The sequence below is a fragment of the Propithecus coquereli genome, unplaced genomic scaffold (assembly GCF_000956105.1).
Source record: "Propithecus coquereli isolate 6110/MARCELLA unplaced genomic scaffold, Pcoq_1.0 Scaffold142, whole genome shotgun sequence".
Lineage (NCBI taxonomy): Eukaryota > Metazoa > Chordata > Mammalia > Primates > Indriidae > Propithecus > Propithecus coquereli.
The window spans coordinates 6,279,596-6,294,396 of record NW_012138525.1 but is presented as its reverse complement, the minus strand read 5'-3'; the positions used below and the strand labels follow the sequence as shown (position 1 = coordinate 6,294,396).

The window sequence follows — 14,801 nt, the reverse complement described above, 5'->3', positions numbered from 1 at the left end:
AATGTGACTTGGTTGGTTCCTCTTCACGTCCTCTCCTATCTGAACCTAGTCCCCCCTCCCGCTGCACTGCGCATGCGCCTGGCTCCACGCTGGGCTCTGGGGATGCCAGACAGGCTAGGTGAGTAGAAATGGGCAGAATTGTGTCTTCCTAGGACATCAAACTGGTGGCTGCTTCTCATTCCTCGGGTGGTCTGGCTTCGGGTCCCCTTGCCATCCTGGTCTCCTTGGAGGGCCCCAGGGCCACCCCCTGAGAGCCCAGTCCGGGCACTGAGCGCCACATTCAAGCTTGGTGCAGACCAAGACGGGCAATTGCTCCTCCTGGGCACCGGGGCTGCAGAACTCTTACCCCGCGCTGGCACCCCCTTCTCTAAATAGTCAAATTGCATCAGTGACTTAACCACAACCACGGCTTTTCTCCTGTCTCCTGCTGTTACTCCATGTCTCTGTCATGCCGGCTAATGCAGCTGGGCTTTTAGACCCAAACTACAGGACTCTACACCGACCTGTAGTGAACTCCATCCATTAAGTTTAGCCCGTGATCCCAACTTCTTGGATCCTTACTGGATTCCACTCTGTTATCTAGTTTATAGACCGTCCACCCAGGCTTGCCATCAGCCACGTGTTGGATAAGCATCCTCATTTAAGTAATTGATAACGCCCCGGGCACCCTTCAGAGAGGTCACTCAGGGTTAACATTGATCTATTAATCAGCTTCTGGAATGTGCAGGTAACCGGTTGTGGATCCTCCTAACCTTAACATTTCCAGCCACATTTATCCACAGTGTCTACATGAATAACATGAGAAATTTTGTCAGATGCTTTGCTGAAACCCACATTCTTTCAGCCTGTCTTAATCTTCAATATACTAGATTTTTTAAAATAAGTGAATTTGGTGGGCAGATCTCTGCTCGGTCAACTCTCGCGGGCTCCTGGCAGCTGGGAGACCCCGTGTAGGTGAGAAGGGCTTGGCAAGGTCTTGTTCCTCTGGCTCAGCGCCCGCTGGGAGCTTCAGCCCCTTGGATTCTGTCCCCTTGTCTTTCTTTCTTCAAGTTAGTTAAAATCTGTTTTCTGGACGAGTACGGGGAGCATCTGACTGCGCCTGTCTTTCTGTCATGAACTCTAGACAAAGCGGTGATTTGTCCCATCTCTGTTGCGGTGCCAGACAGCTCCTTCTTGCAATCAGAACCAGGTCCCAGCGGTTCTTGTTGCCTCTTCTGGGCCCAGGTGGGGTGTGTCAGCCTCTGGGTCCCACAGGCCACCCTCACCCCACCTCTGGCTTCTCGGATGGTCTCAGGAACACGTCTCCCCTCCCTTCTCTCCCAGGGGCTGCCTTTGGCGGGTTCCCGTGAGACTATCACTTTGCAGGAGGCTTTTCTGTAACAAATTACCTTCGAGCCTGCCCCAGCAACAGGTGTGCCTTACCCAGACACCTCAATATGCTCACGCGGGCGGCTTGGCCATCGCCCCGCAACTCCCTGGTTCCCCAGAAGGTCTGGGAGGGAGCATGTCCCTCTGGAAGGTGGCATGGGGGGGGCCTCCCCGGAAGCCTCCCTCCCACCGGCTGGGAGCTGCACTGGGCCCTCTGCCCACTGCCAGGCACCGAGTGGCTAAGAGAGGGCCCCGGCAGGGTGCTGGGGGGCATGTATGTGTACACTTACATGTACATATATCGTGTAAATGTGTATTATACATTATGTATCATAAAGATGCATGATATAATCTACCTATTATATCTATGTACATTGAAATGCCATTATTACTGGTATCCAATTTTTACAAGTTGCTTTTTTCTCCTCGGTTTTTATGTAAAGCCTTCCAAGTCAGACCAGCCAGTCTGAGCAAACCCATCCTCCTCACCCCTGGGCAGGAGCATGACACGACAGGAGGTCAGGCCACCAGGCCCAGAGAGCCAATCTTAAGGGACCGCCATGTTTCTGGATTCTTCTCTTTCAAAGACAAGACCATCAGTTGGAAGGACAGAGAAAAAGACATTCCTTGTGGGAGGAAGGAGAAACTGCTTAAAGGGAAGGGGGTTTTACTCTGAAGGGATGGGAGTGTTCTGGAACTATACAGAGGTGGCGGTCACATGACATTGTGAATGTACTCAATGCCACCGAATGGTTCACTTTGATTAACTTTATATTATGTGAATTTCACCTCAATAAATTACTGCTTTCAATTCCCTCCCTGCTTAGATCTCCCCAGTCCCTAGGAGGTGATCCTCAGACTCCTTCCACCCATGGCTCTCGTCCCCAGCACCAGCAGGGGTGGGTGGCAGTCAGCCACTCCCTGGGTCCTCAGAGAGGTCAGACACATGTCCCAGGTCAGAGCCCCCCACCCAGATCCCAAGATCCCCATCCTGGGGACAGGCCCTTACCTGGGCTGGGGACATAGGATGCAGAGGTGAGCTATTCAGGGGCCTTCCAGGAGAGGAGGCCCTGGCCAGTGCCTCCCCTGCAGGAGAGGCCCTCAGCAGACCCCGGGAGGCCGGCAGGGCACAGGCACAGAGGGCAGAAGGGAAAACGAAGGCCAAGAAGGCGGCATGTGCAAGAGGCGTAGTGCCCGAAATGCAGCCAGGACCCTGTTTGGAAATCCACCCCTGCCTGGCCTTTGGAGGCACCAGGAGGACGAACAGACAGCCTCTGGCCGGGGCAAGCCCCCTCCCTCCCTCTCTCGAGTCCTCAGGACTCCCCAGCCCTCTGTTCCCAAGTGTGATCAGGTCTCTGCAGGTCACCTTACCACCTTTTTAACACAAGAGCTCTCAAAACATACATTACATCCAGCACCTACCACCAGTGAGAGGGAGTTCTTCACCCCCAAACACTAATAAGGCCTCTGATACCCACAGGCAGAAAGCCGGGGAGGGAGGGGGGAGTGGTCTCCAGCCTGCCCTGCGCACGGGGGCTCGGCTGCGTCTGTCTGGTAGGCGAGAGAAGCCATGGAAGGGGCGGGCGTGTGAAATGCGCCTGCAGAGAGCTGAAAGTGACCAGGCCGTGGCAGACTGGGCCTCAGGAATTACAGGAGAGGTAAAGGAGGCTGTGCCCCCTAGGGCTTCGGGGTCACTGCTTCCTACCTGGGGGACCCCAGCAAGCTCCAACTTCTCCAGTCCTCTGCCTCCAGATCTGTAAAATGACCAGAAATGATACAAGTGCCCAACCTGTCTCGGTGGCCTCAGGAAGGGCTCAGAAGTCAGAGCCGTGAGGGGGGAGCGTTGGCTCGCGGCTGGCGTTGGGGAGAGGTGGTGGAGCTGGGGCTGGTAGGCTCTGGCACGCCTCATCCTGGGAACTGGGTGGGACTTGGTTCCGTTCCTTTCTAGAAGGCTTTGTGGCTTTTCAAGGGTCCTTTGTTCACTGCGGAATTTTTTCAGCTGTAAGTGAGCATATACACGTAGGTGCTCAGATTCCACTTGTGTGTTCGAATGCACGATGTATGGTGTAAGATTATTTTGGGCTTTTCCCCTGCCCTCCTTTCTGTTTCCGCCCTCAGCCCCGTCTCCTCTGTGCAGTTCACGGCAGGTTGCGGGGGCACCTGTGGCGGCAGGAGGACTCTGACCGCAGGCGCCTCTGGGGGCGCCCGGCGGCTGCGCTTTGGGCAGCAGCTGGAGCTGGCTGCGCTCTGCCTTTTTCTTCGTACTGACCAGGGAAGGTCTCATTGTTTTCTTCCCCAAAATGCAGTATGAACATAGCTTGAAACGAGCCATTTAACTCCTCTCGCCAGTCAGAGAGGATTTATCCCAGACGTCTTTTCTTTCTCTAACTTCCCTCCTGCTCTGCGTCCTTCTGCTTCTGCTGCTCTTTATGAGGACTGAAAGGAACCTGCACCTCTTAGATGCCAGAGAAGGCCTGATTTCAGAAGACACTGGGGGAAGCGAAGAGTGTCATTTCCTGTCATTTCCACTCACCACGGCTCCTATTCTGTTCATGCCATTTCTCCCTAAAACCACAACCTACCGCAAAACCACGGCCTCAGGGTGAGGCCCCAGCCCCGACCGCTGGGCTGCAGGTCCCGGCACAAGCCCGTGGGCCCACTCACTCCTGACTTTGCTCAGACGCCGGGAGAAGTCTCTGCCCACGTCTCGGCAGCCCCCGCGTGGCACCGCGTGCTCACACTGTGAGTGAGCGTCACGCCTTGTCCAGCGTGACCCGCTCCTCCAGCGCGGCAAGGTTTCCTCCTCTCCGACGCTGCGGTTGATAGAAAGCACTCTCTGCAGAGCCACGCTCCAGGCCATGATTTTCTCCGTGTGCCCTTGGCAATGATGACCTGGGACGGGGTGGATTGGGTTGGGGGGCAGCCTGCAGAAAAGGAACTGCACCTCCGGACCCCCGGTGTTTTCGTTCCTTGGGTCTCCATCCCACACCCTTGCTTTCTTGTCCTGTTAAAACCGAGCCACTGGTGCGCCTTGAGTCGAAGCCCTAGGACTGAGCAACTGAGAGTCAGCAAGGGTGACCCTCGCCCCCACCTACAGAGCACCCGCTCTGCGCCCACGCCAGCCGGCACCCCGCACCCGACGCTTCTCACGCACAAGCACTCCTTTCACGTAGGCGGTGCCATCCGCCTTTGAAAAGTAATTTCAATTGCTCATCTGAAGTCATGGCCAGAATCCAAACTCAGTCTGACTCCAAAACTACTCTTTCCTCCAACTTAGGCTTTCCCACGAGCCTGCCGGCAGCTTAGAGAACGTCTGATGATCATGCTTTCTGCCCGCCTCCTTGCCGAACCTCCGTCCCCTTTTCCTGCTGTCAGCCCCTTGGTGGGTTCCACCACTTACAAGTTGGAGGCCAGACTCCAGCATGGGGGTGGGGGATAGGGGGCCCAGACCAGCCTTTCTTGCTGCCTGAGCTCTTGCGTTCACATCTGCCTGGTGTTCAGGACTGGTGAGGCATCTGCCTCCCTGGTTGGGTTGTTATCATGGGAGCAGGGGTGGCGCCTGCTCGCACCCCAGAGCTCCCGCTCCCTTGTGCCGGGTGTCAGCTGGCTCCAGCCAGAGACCCATTCGTGCTTTGCGTTGACGTCTTAGGTCACTGGACGTGGGCGGTGTCTTCAACGCCATTTCCTTTTTTTCTTCTTTTGCAGCAATGGATGGTGTGCCTTTTATGATTTCAGAGAAGTTTTCCTGCGTTCCAGAAAGTGTAAGTTTTATGCATGATTGCTCTTCCTCTGCCACCCCCAGCCTGAAGTCCCTCCATCCTGGTTCCTACAGTGTGCGGGGCTGTCCTGGTGGCCCTCGCACATCTGCCTGCGTGGCCTCTCTCCCACTGGAGGTGACTCCTGCGTCCGCTCGACTTCCTGAGGGCTGGGGTGGGTCTGCTCATCTCTGGCCCCTCCGGCTAGTGCCTCACCTAGCAGGAGCTTGAAGAGTGAGGGGAAGTGGCTGAGGGGACAGGGAGAAGCGCAAGGCAGGCCAGCAGCCAGCGCGGTGCGGCCGAGCCTTTCTCAGGTCACACGTGACAGTAAATAAACCAAACCTTGCTGGCTGTGAATATTCTTTGTTTTCCAAGTCCAGCTTAGTATGTTTCCCCACATGAAGGAAGCTGCCTGGTTTTCCCATTGTCATTGGTGTGTCCTGTGCTAACCGCACCACCTGCTCTGACTCGGAGGCCCCCATGTGTGGGCACAGAGCCTCTAGCTGTGGGCTCCCACTCACTGACCCCAGGGCACACGCGAGCACACGCACCCAGGCTGGGTCCCGAGTCATCGTTAGTGACAGGAGGGACTGAGTGAGCTGGCCAGGCCTTAAGGTTGGACCCTAGACCATGCGAGGTGCCCGCCATTTACAGCATCGCGGGCTCTGTCCTGGGCTGCGGGCCCCCCGGCACTCCTGGGGTCCTCGCTCAGCTGGCGCCCACCCCCAAGGTGGCAGTGGCCCTCTCTCGGCTGCGCAGACCCCGTCCACGCCGGCCCAGCAAACTCGTTTCTGGTTTTTATCCTTTCTGCAGAAGTTCGCTTTGAGTAGCTAATAAACGCGAAGGCTGCAGTTTGGGCACCAGCTAAAGAATCCTTCAGTGTTTTTCTTGGATCCAGCTTAAAACCACCCGGCTTGCGATTTGACCTGCTCTGTAGTTTCCATTTTCATGAAATATAATAGGCCTCCTCTGAACTCTTCTAGTAAGCAGCTTAATCTTGAAAAATGCTCGTGACGTGACACGCAGAGCTTGAGTAACTTCAGCCGACTCCACTTGGCAGCGTTGCCATGGAGATGCTGGCGCCTCTCCCGCCGTTCCCTGGGAGAGGCTGCTCTGTCCTGCTCACCAGCTCCAAATTGGGAAAGTTTAGTGGGGTAGTTAGAGCCTAATGATACAACAGCTGGACCTCTGCTGGATCCCGGGCAAGCGGCCGCGCACTCGCGCCACTCGGGCTGGCGGCACAGAGAGAGCCAAACTGCTTTGTGGCTACTGGCAGAGCAGCCCGGAGCGGAGTGTCTGGTTCGGTGGCCCTGTCCCAAGATCACCCTTGCGAGTGTGCTGCTGCCGACTCAGCAAGTGCTGAAGGCCGCGGACTCGGGCCAGGCCCAGCGCCCCGCGCTTCCTGCTCTTCTCTCGTTTAGTGCGCAGCCTGGCCAGGAGGCTTGCCCATGAGGCTCTTTCGCTGGTGAGGACACGAAGGGATTTAACCTACTGCTGCATCTCAAGGAGGCGCTCAGCCCAGTTTTGAACCCAGTCCCGGGACTCCAGCGCCAGTCTCGCAGGAAGTCCCTGCTGGCACGGGGAAGGCTCTAGCCCTACCCACCCCTGGGCTGCCACAGTTCAGGACCATGAAGGCCCTCAGGCCTCACCTGCTCGTGCCAGGCTGCCAGGAGGCCAGGCTCGGGCCCCTGTTGGGAACACAGAACACTCATGTGCCCACAAGGGACTCAGACCAGGGGCCTCACAGACTGGGCTCCCTCTGTCCCAGGGTGTTTCAGCCCAAGCTTCATGGGCCTCCCGCTAATGGTCGTTGCCATGTGTATTTGATTTTTCATGCTGTGTGAGGAAAAGCCACCATTTTCAAAGAAAGGTCCCTGGTCATCATGAAATTATAGAAACTCTCATTAAAATGCGATGTTACCATTTTTACCACATGGATTTCTCAAACGGTAATTGGTGGGCAGTTGTTTCATTCACCTGGCATTTGCGGAGACCTGGAATCCCCCAGCCCCTTCCCTGGATCCCACAGAGTCCTGGACGAGAGACTCCTGTGAGTCCTTAGTCCCATGGCCGCCGTATACATGCAGCGGTCACGGCGCCTTGGGCACCTCCCAGCCCACAGCCATGGCAAGGAAGAGCTCACCTGCGTCTCTTTGGCAGCGGGAAAAGCCAGGCAGGCACAGTCTTCCAGAAGGCCCAAGACCCCTGGCTGCCGTGGACACGTGGCCGAGGGGTGGCTGTGCAGCCCGTTGCTGCGGCGAGCTCTCCTCTCTCCTCCCCGTGCGCCACTAATGACCAGAGTCGCCGGACCGGCTTCCTGTGGAAAGGGGTCCCACAGGGCGGTCTGAGGTTTCACGACTGTCACGCGTAGAAGCGAGTGCACGGAGCAGATTCCAGCCGTCTAAGGGGGTGACGTGCTTATGTTTGCAGATGCAGCCTTTCGACCTCTTGGGGATCACCATCAAGTCTCTGGCCGAGATCGAGAAGGAGGTAAGGGCCGCGCAGAGGGGAGGGCGGGAAGGACAGGTGGGGGCCCATCTTTCATGTCACTCAAATTCACTTCATGGGAAAAGCGACTCCCTTCTCGTGTATTTATGGCCCCCAGTCAGACATGACCAACGTCCTGTCCTCTCCACATCAAGAGGCTGTAGTGACAGATGGAGCCACCAGTCCTGCTTCATCTTAAAAATGTCTCAGTAGAGGAGGTGGAGGTGGGGGGGACGCGCACGGGGTTGACTTTTCTTCCTGCTTCTGTTTCGTTATTTGCCCCCAGGAGGGTCTGGGAAGTGCTGGCGCCTGTTGTGCGTCAGAGCAGGGCTCGGGCGCGGCCCACTCTGCTCGATCCGCGCCGCCCTGCGCAGCCCGGCCGGCCTGGGGGGTGTGGACATGCTCCCGATGAAAAGGAAGCCCAGGGCTGGAGTGGGGAGAACTCCGAGAGGGTGGACTCCAGCCGGAGGGCAGACCTGCCAGTGTCCCCGTTTTCGTGAGCCAGTGTTGGGGTGCGCGTCATCTTTCATGCACAGCAGGTCGTTAGGCAGTCACGTGCCGCAGCCAGCTCTCCTGCGAGAGGAGCATTTGTCTCAAAGATGGAAATGGTAGAGCCATTTCAATATTCTCAGTTCCTTTGGGTTTTCTCTTGTGTACCCAGCCGGCAGACGCGGGTTGCATTATTGAAAGATGGCTGAAATCAGGGAAAATTGAATCAATGTAGTACAACAAATTTCTAAACCTGTCATAGCAAAAACAAGACAAAAAAGTCCCCCTTTGTCTTAGATTTTCAGTAAATCATAAAAACCAAACCTGATTGTCATCTATAGATGGTTTTTACATAACTTAGGAAAGAAATGGCTGGCTAGTGCATTAGAAATCCAGGTGTGCGTGGAATTTCTCGTCTGCCCTTCCCAAAAGCAAGGGGGCTGCGGCGGCTCTGGGGGCTGTGAACCCGTGCGCCCTGCGTGGGGTGCAGCCTGCGCTGGCGGAGACGGCCTCTGAGGGAGCCTCCATCCGCAGGTGGCGAAGCAGGGCTGGGGTCACTGGACAGACATCTGGACCAGCCCAGCTGCACCGCCGCCTGGGGGCAAGTCACACCCTCTCTGTTTAGCCGGGGATAGCAACAGAAGCTGTCTCCTAGGGGTGTTTTGTGGGTGAGAAATGAATATATGTGGGACTAGCTGGCCAGCAACAAGTGCCCCGTCACAGGGTTAGGTGCAGCCACCTGAATGTCCAGCTCTCTCCCCTCCTGCCGTACTCCGGCCTGCTGACCTGTGGGCCCTGACGTACCACTATTTGCATAAACACCTGCTGGGTGCTCAGCTCAGGGGCTCGAGGCTTTACATACATCCATGTCCCTCTCAGGGGGTCTCTCTGGGCTGGTGGGGACAACGGGGCTTAGGAGGCCAGGGGACCTGAGTTCCAACCTGGCTGGGCCTTTGAGGTCCCAGGATGGGGTGTAGTAGGTGAGGGCCCCAGTGTAGGGCCCAGGGCATGTGGTACAAACCCTGTAAACCATGATTTTCCAAGGGCCAAAAGCTGACCCAAACGCGTGTTCCCTGAGAATGTCCCATCTTGCTGTCAGGCACTCGGAGTTGAGATGTGGCTGTCCCTGGGAGGGGTGGGGGGACGTGCTCCGAAGTCAGCCACCTGGGGCTGACGCTCAGCTCTTCCCCGTAACCCTTCTGAGCCTCTGTTTCCTTTTCTGCAAAATCAGGACTGTGATAAAATACGTGCCCTATAGCAGGTGTGGGTTTAACAGGGACAGTCCTGTCGACAGCCTGAGCAGCGCTTGCCTCAGTTACCGGTACTATTGTCACGGTCACGATCATTATCATCATTCCTGTTCTTGTCCGCGTAGAGGGGGCGGGCATCAGTGTAAGCCCACCCCGGCGACGCACGTCACCCTGCTCTGTTGCTAGGGGCCAAGCGTCGCCCGGCTGACGGGGACTGGCTGGGTTTCTCACTCTCAGTCGTGGGTTAAAAACAGCAGGTCTGTATTCACCGCTGAAGTAAATTCAAGTTGACGTACAGAAAATGTGGGGAAATGGGGAGAGGTTGGAGACGTTAAACAGGGTGTAAAACTGGAACAAGTATCTTCCGCAGTCCAAGGAGTTGTTCATTTCACCCGAGGATTTAAAAGTTACTTGCACCGCCGTGGCGCGCACGGGGCGGTGGTTAGAGTGCTGCTGTGCACACGCCGTGGTGAGCTGGCTCCCCTCCCCCAGCCGTGTCCGAGGATTTTCTCCATAAATAAACCTGAAATTGCTACTTTTAGCCACTGACCTCAGCGTTGCTCTCGGGAGTCAGAGGCCTGAGAAGCGGCACCCGCGGCCCACTGGCCTCTGCTCTCGGGCTCCGCGTGGGAGCAGCTGGGTGTCCCTGGGTCTGGATGATGTTGCTTTTGCTCCATTCCGTGCTTAACAGGCCTGGTCAGGGAACTGGGGAGAGAGAGATCTCAGCTTGGAAATTTGCTTTGCTCACTAAAAACCTTTGTATTTTACATCATAAACCAAAACGTAAAAAAAAAAAAAAAACACACAATAGAGTAAGTAAGGGTGGGGACCACCTTTGGGTTTGGTGGCACAGACCTGTGACCACACATCTCCCCACAGGTCCAGAACACCTCCCTGATCTTGTCGGGTGCCCCAGCAGGCAAGCCCAGCGTCCACGGAGGGGCTGCTTCCGGCTGGGTGGGTGCTTCTCCCCTTCACCCCTCCACGCCCTTCCCATCCACAAGCAGGGAAGTGATGTCTACCCTTGTACACAAGGAGCCTGGACTCGACATTAGGTGACCTGCCAGAATCCTCTGGCAGCCATGGACCTGAGCGTGACCCCGGCTGAATCAGCTATAGTCTTCATCCACTGAAGGGTGGTCCCCACTTTAGGGGAATAGAAGTGCGTGCCCTGAAGGCAGCATGTTCTGTCCGCGCACACTTGAGGCCGCTGTGCCTTCCCGCTGGCTCTAACCGTACTCACCGTGCCCTGCCTGGGGGATGTTTCTGAATTTAAGCCCGAGCCCTGTCACCACCATCTGGCCTCAGGAACAGGTCACCCCTCAAATGAACCCTATGACTCATCCAGCTGGAGCGTGGCCATTAGGGACGGGAGCAGGGGAGCCCCGAGAAAACACTGGCGACCAAAGGGAGCAGGCCGGCAGCCAGCCAGGAGAGCTGCCCAGGCCACCCAGCAAGGACCCTCGGTGGACCCAGGCCTGCCACGCCCAGGAGCTGCCAGCACTGAGTAACGGAGGGAGACGGTGCCCTGGGGCCGTGGGTGGGTGGTGCATCTCCATCCCCCACAATCCTGACAACTCGAGGGAGAATGTGCCGCTCAGCCCTGGCAGACAGGGAGGCCTAGAGAGCAGGGGAAGGGGGCGTGCTGTGGCCAGATCACGGCCCAGAGCCACTGACCACACCCTGCCCAGGCACCGTGTCTACAGGGCTGCTCGTGGGCTGTGTAGGCAACTCCGGGGCGTGGACAGGACAGTCGCCCAGGCTGGATGCCTGGGGTAGGGGGACAAGTCTGCCTCTTAGGTTTGGCCCTGGGGCCAGTCCCTTGGCTTCCCCCGCCTCACGTTGGCGCACAGGCCTCATCACCCTCCCCGGGGCGCGGCGGCTGTCGGGGCACCGTGCAGCTGGCAGCACCTGGCCGAACGGCTGCTGCTGCCGTGTTCACAGGCATTTCCCCAGGGGTCGTGGTGTATGTCGCACTCGGGGTAAGTTTCACAAAAGGCACGCAAGGAAGGTCATGTTATAAAGTTAGAATCGATGTACGTGCCATCGAGCAGATTTTGCAAAAAAAAAAATCTTTGGAAAGGCAGAACCTCTCACAATTCAGACCCACGCTGTGGTGGCGTGGGTGGTTGAAATGAAGGACGCCGTGATTAATAGAGAAATTCACACGTGAATGCTGTCACTCTCCTGGCTCCTGCCCGGCCCCCGTCCTCCTGCCACCACGTCCATCCCCCGCGCAGAGCAGGGGCTTTGCCGTCCTCCCAGGGCCCGTGTAAATCAGTCCGAGGCGTGAGAAAGTGATTTTTTGCTCATCTTCCCTCAGCCACGGCGACAACCCCGGCGCTGACCGGTGGCGGCAGCATGGCCGGCCTGCCACACCTCGCCCTCCCACGGGGGACTGGCAGCAGCCAGCTTGGCTCTGCAGGGGGACAGCGAGTGGCCCCGTGGAGCTGTTGTCCCCGTGAAGCCCTTATCCTCCCCACCGCCCAGACAAAGGCTCTGTGTGTTCGGAGTCTGGAGAAGTGTAATTTCGCAGCCAACCCCCGTGATGAAGCATCTTCCCTCGGAGTGAGAAGATGGGCATATAAATATTCCCCGTCTCTGCCGCTCTTTATTTCCCTTGTAAGCAGTTGCCCCATTTCTCCAGCTGATGGATCCCCATCGCAGCCAGGGCGGGAGCTCCCTGGCGCTGCAGCCCAGGCAGCAGCTCCTGAAACAATCCCGCGGCGTGGTTGCCTGTTTACCCTCCTCCCTACCCGCCGCCCGGTCCTGCAGCTGGTCTGTCCCAGCCTCGCCTCTCGCTGACCTGCCCACCTGCCGTCCCTTGCCTGGGGTCTCACGCTGCACGCCTTTTAAAGACAGGAGCGAACCTTTCCTGTGGGCAAAGGGCCCGGGCAGGTGAGACGCCCAGAGCACCTTCCAGCTCCACGCACAGCCGTCGCCCCGCCAGCTGCCAGCCTCACGGAAACCACGCCACTCAGCCTGTCCTTCGGCAGGTGCCACCGTCAAAGACATGGCAGAGGAAGCGCTCATTAGCCTGCCAGGCTCCTAGTGGAGCAAACAGCCTCCATTTTCATTCGACTTTAAAGCTGAAAGACGAGGGAGAATCTAATTAGTAAAGGGACGATCTAATATTAATCACTCCCTTAAAATTGACAAGGGAGGCAGTTCATTTAACCACTTAATTGCTACAGGTTTTTATGGGCTGCTGTTTGCAGACATATTTAATGAAGAAGTTATAAATCCAAGGGAGCTTAAAATTTTAATTTTATACCTAAATATTTTCCTTGTTCTCATGTTTGTAGTCAATCCTCAAGAGTGTAGTCACGTGGAATGTTCTTTAAATGAACATATTTGCTAACTGGCGTGATTTCAGTTTTTAAAACATTGGTTCCAGCAATTAGGCATTTTTTTTCAGTTCCCAAATGACTAGAGAAATTCGTCTTGATTATAATTGCTCTTAGCCACGCATATCTAATTTGTGTCTTTTTAAGTGTTAATTAGTAAACAGTTTGAGCTGACATCTTTATGTGTTTGTGTATTGAAAAATGGGGCTTATTGCTTATTTAGCTTGGGGCCGATTCCACTAGCATTTACGTCACGACGTTGAGGTGAAATTAATGAAAATACATTTGGCAGCGCGAGGTAGAAAGAATGTTCAAATTCAACTTTTGGACGTCCTCTTTGCCCGGGCTCCCGCGGACACTTCAAATGTGAGATTAGAGTCGATGGGGACCCACATCTAGCAGGAAGAAAGTGAGGCAGAAGATTTTTGTATCAGTAATGAAATGGCAGAGTCCCGGTTTTACAAGAGCAAAATGTTCATATTCCAGCACAATTGTTCATTCTCTCCGCCTTTGGAAAGCTTTCATTGTGCGTTTTGCTCCCGGATTTTGTGCAGGGACAAGGCGCCGCCTGAGAATGTGCGGTCGCTTTGCCCCATCTAGTGGTAGGATCTTGAACTGCAGCAGGAAGCAAGGTGCCTTTTCTCTCCCTTTCAGATGGAATGTTTTCACCACCCCGAATCCTGACTTCTTTTTCAGTCAGGGAGCGGAAACGTTTGGGGAAAGAAATCTGCCTACTTCATCTATGAAATAAAAATTAGGTAAATCATAGAAGGTAACCCGTTCCGCTCTCCCTTTTATATGTTGCTCAAAGACAAGGAGCTGCCACTCACATTCCTACGGAGCTTTCAGAGTTGAGATAATTCTGGCCAAAAACAAAGAAACCTGACAAATGAGTTGAATAGATGGCCTTTGGAAGGCACGAAAGAAATCGTAGTCTTCTTTCGGAACGTGAGAGGGAGCTTGGGACCACGGCCTGCTGTGCCATGCCGCAGACCGGAGTGACTCTCTTCCCTTCCACTGTGGAGGACCGTGGGGCAGTTAGCCATCCTGGGCAGCTACCCTGCCAATCGGAATCGGTGTTTCTGATACTTCGTTTTCCCCTGAGTCCCAACGTTGTACACGTTTATAAAAATGCAGACATTGTGGGAACATGTAAAGGGTGAGCATCGCCCCGTCAGCTCCTGGGGTGTACGCGCACGCGCGCACACGCACGCGCACGCAGACCCTCAGCAGGCTCACGCACCAGCGTTCTGTGCTTGCTTTTGCACTTGCCGTACGTCCTGTACATCTTCGCATGTCAGTTTGCAGATCTGCCTCGTTCTTTTTAATGACTACATGTTGTTCCCTTTTATGATTATGCCGTAATTTATTTCACCAATCCACTATTGATTGACTTCCGAGTTGTTTCCAATTATTCACTGCTGCGCTGTTGCAGTGGATTTCCTTGTACATGCTCCTATGCTCCCCTGGGCCTTTCTTTAGAAGACTACATATTAATATTACCATTTTGCCGCCCCAAAAGGGCGGGCCCATTCAAAGCCCCACCAGTGGCGCCTGCAGGGTTCTTCCTGCACAACCTCACTCCGGCCAAGCATCCCACGGATTTTTAATGTCCGACGTGGTTTAATTAGTAACTTTCTACTTTCAGAGTAGAACATCTTTGCATGCCTATTGCTGTCTGCATTTCTCTCGTGAACCTCTTCTGTTTGCTCTGTGCTCAGTGATTTTCTGTTGGCCTGTTGAGCTTTCCGTGTTGTTTTTAAGAGCTCTTTATGTTTTAAAGACAGCAGCCTTTTCTCCACCGTAAATTCAGACACGTACACACTTTCGTCAGTGTCATCTCTCCTTGTTAATGATGTGTTGTTCTTCTATACAAAAGTTTTAAGATTTCCATGGGCAATTCTGTCTTTGTTTTAATGTTTTAGTTTTGGCTTTGTGTCACACTCAGATGATAAAAAAATCACCCTCATTTTCCTCTACTCTTTTATATATTTTAATATATTAAAATATGACATACTTTTCAACCACTTAATCCAGCTGAAATTTGTGACAAGGTAAGAACTAGAACCAGCTCTGTTTTGTCCTTTAGTGTTAGCCAGTTTTCT

General features: G+C 55.0%; 1 protein-coding gene across 1 annotated transcript in view; it reads left to right on the top strand.

Moving 5' to 3' along the window:
* Positions 1–14,801, top strand: part of MVB12B (multivesicular body subunit 12B) — a 157,721-nt gene that overhangs the window by 134,513 nt on the left and 8,407 nt on the right. Inside the window, exons 8-9 of the mRNA XM_012639880.1 lie at positions 5,074–5,129; positions 7,554–7,613. Of these exons, the coding sequence (XP_012495334.1) occupies positions 5,074–5,129; positions 7,554–7,613 (116 nt within the window). The remainder of the gene's footprint in view (positions 1–5,073; positions 5,130–7,553; positions 7,614–14,801) is intronic.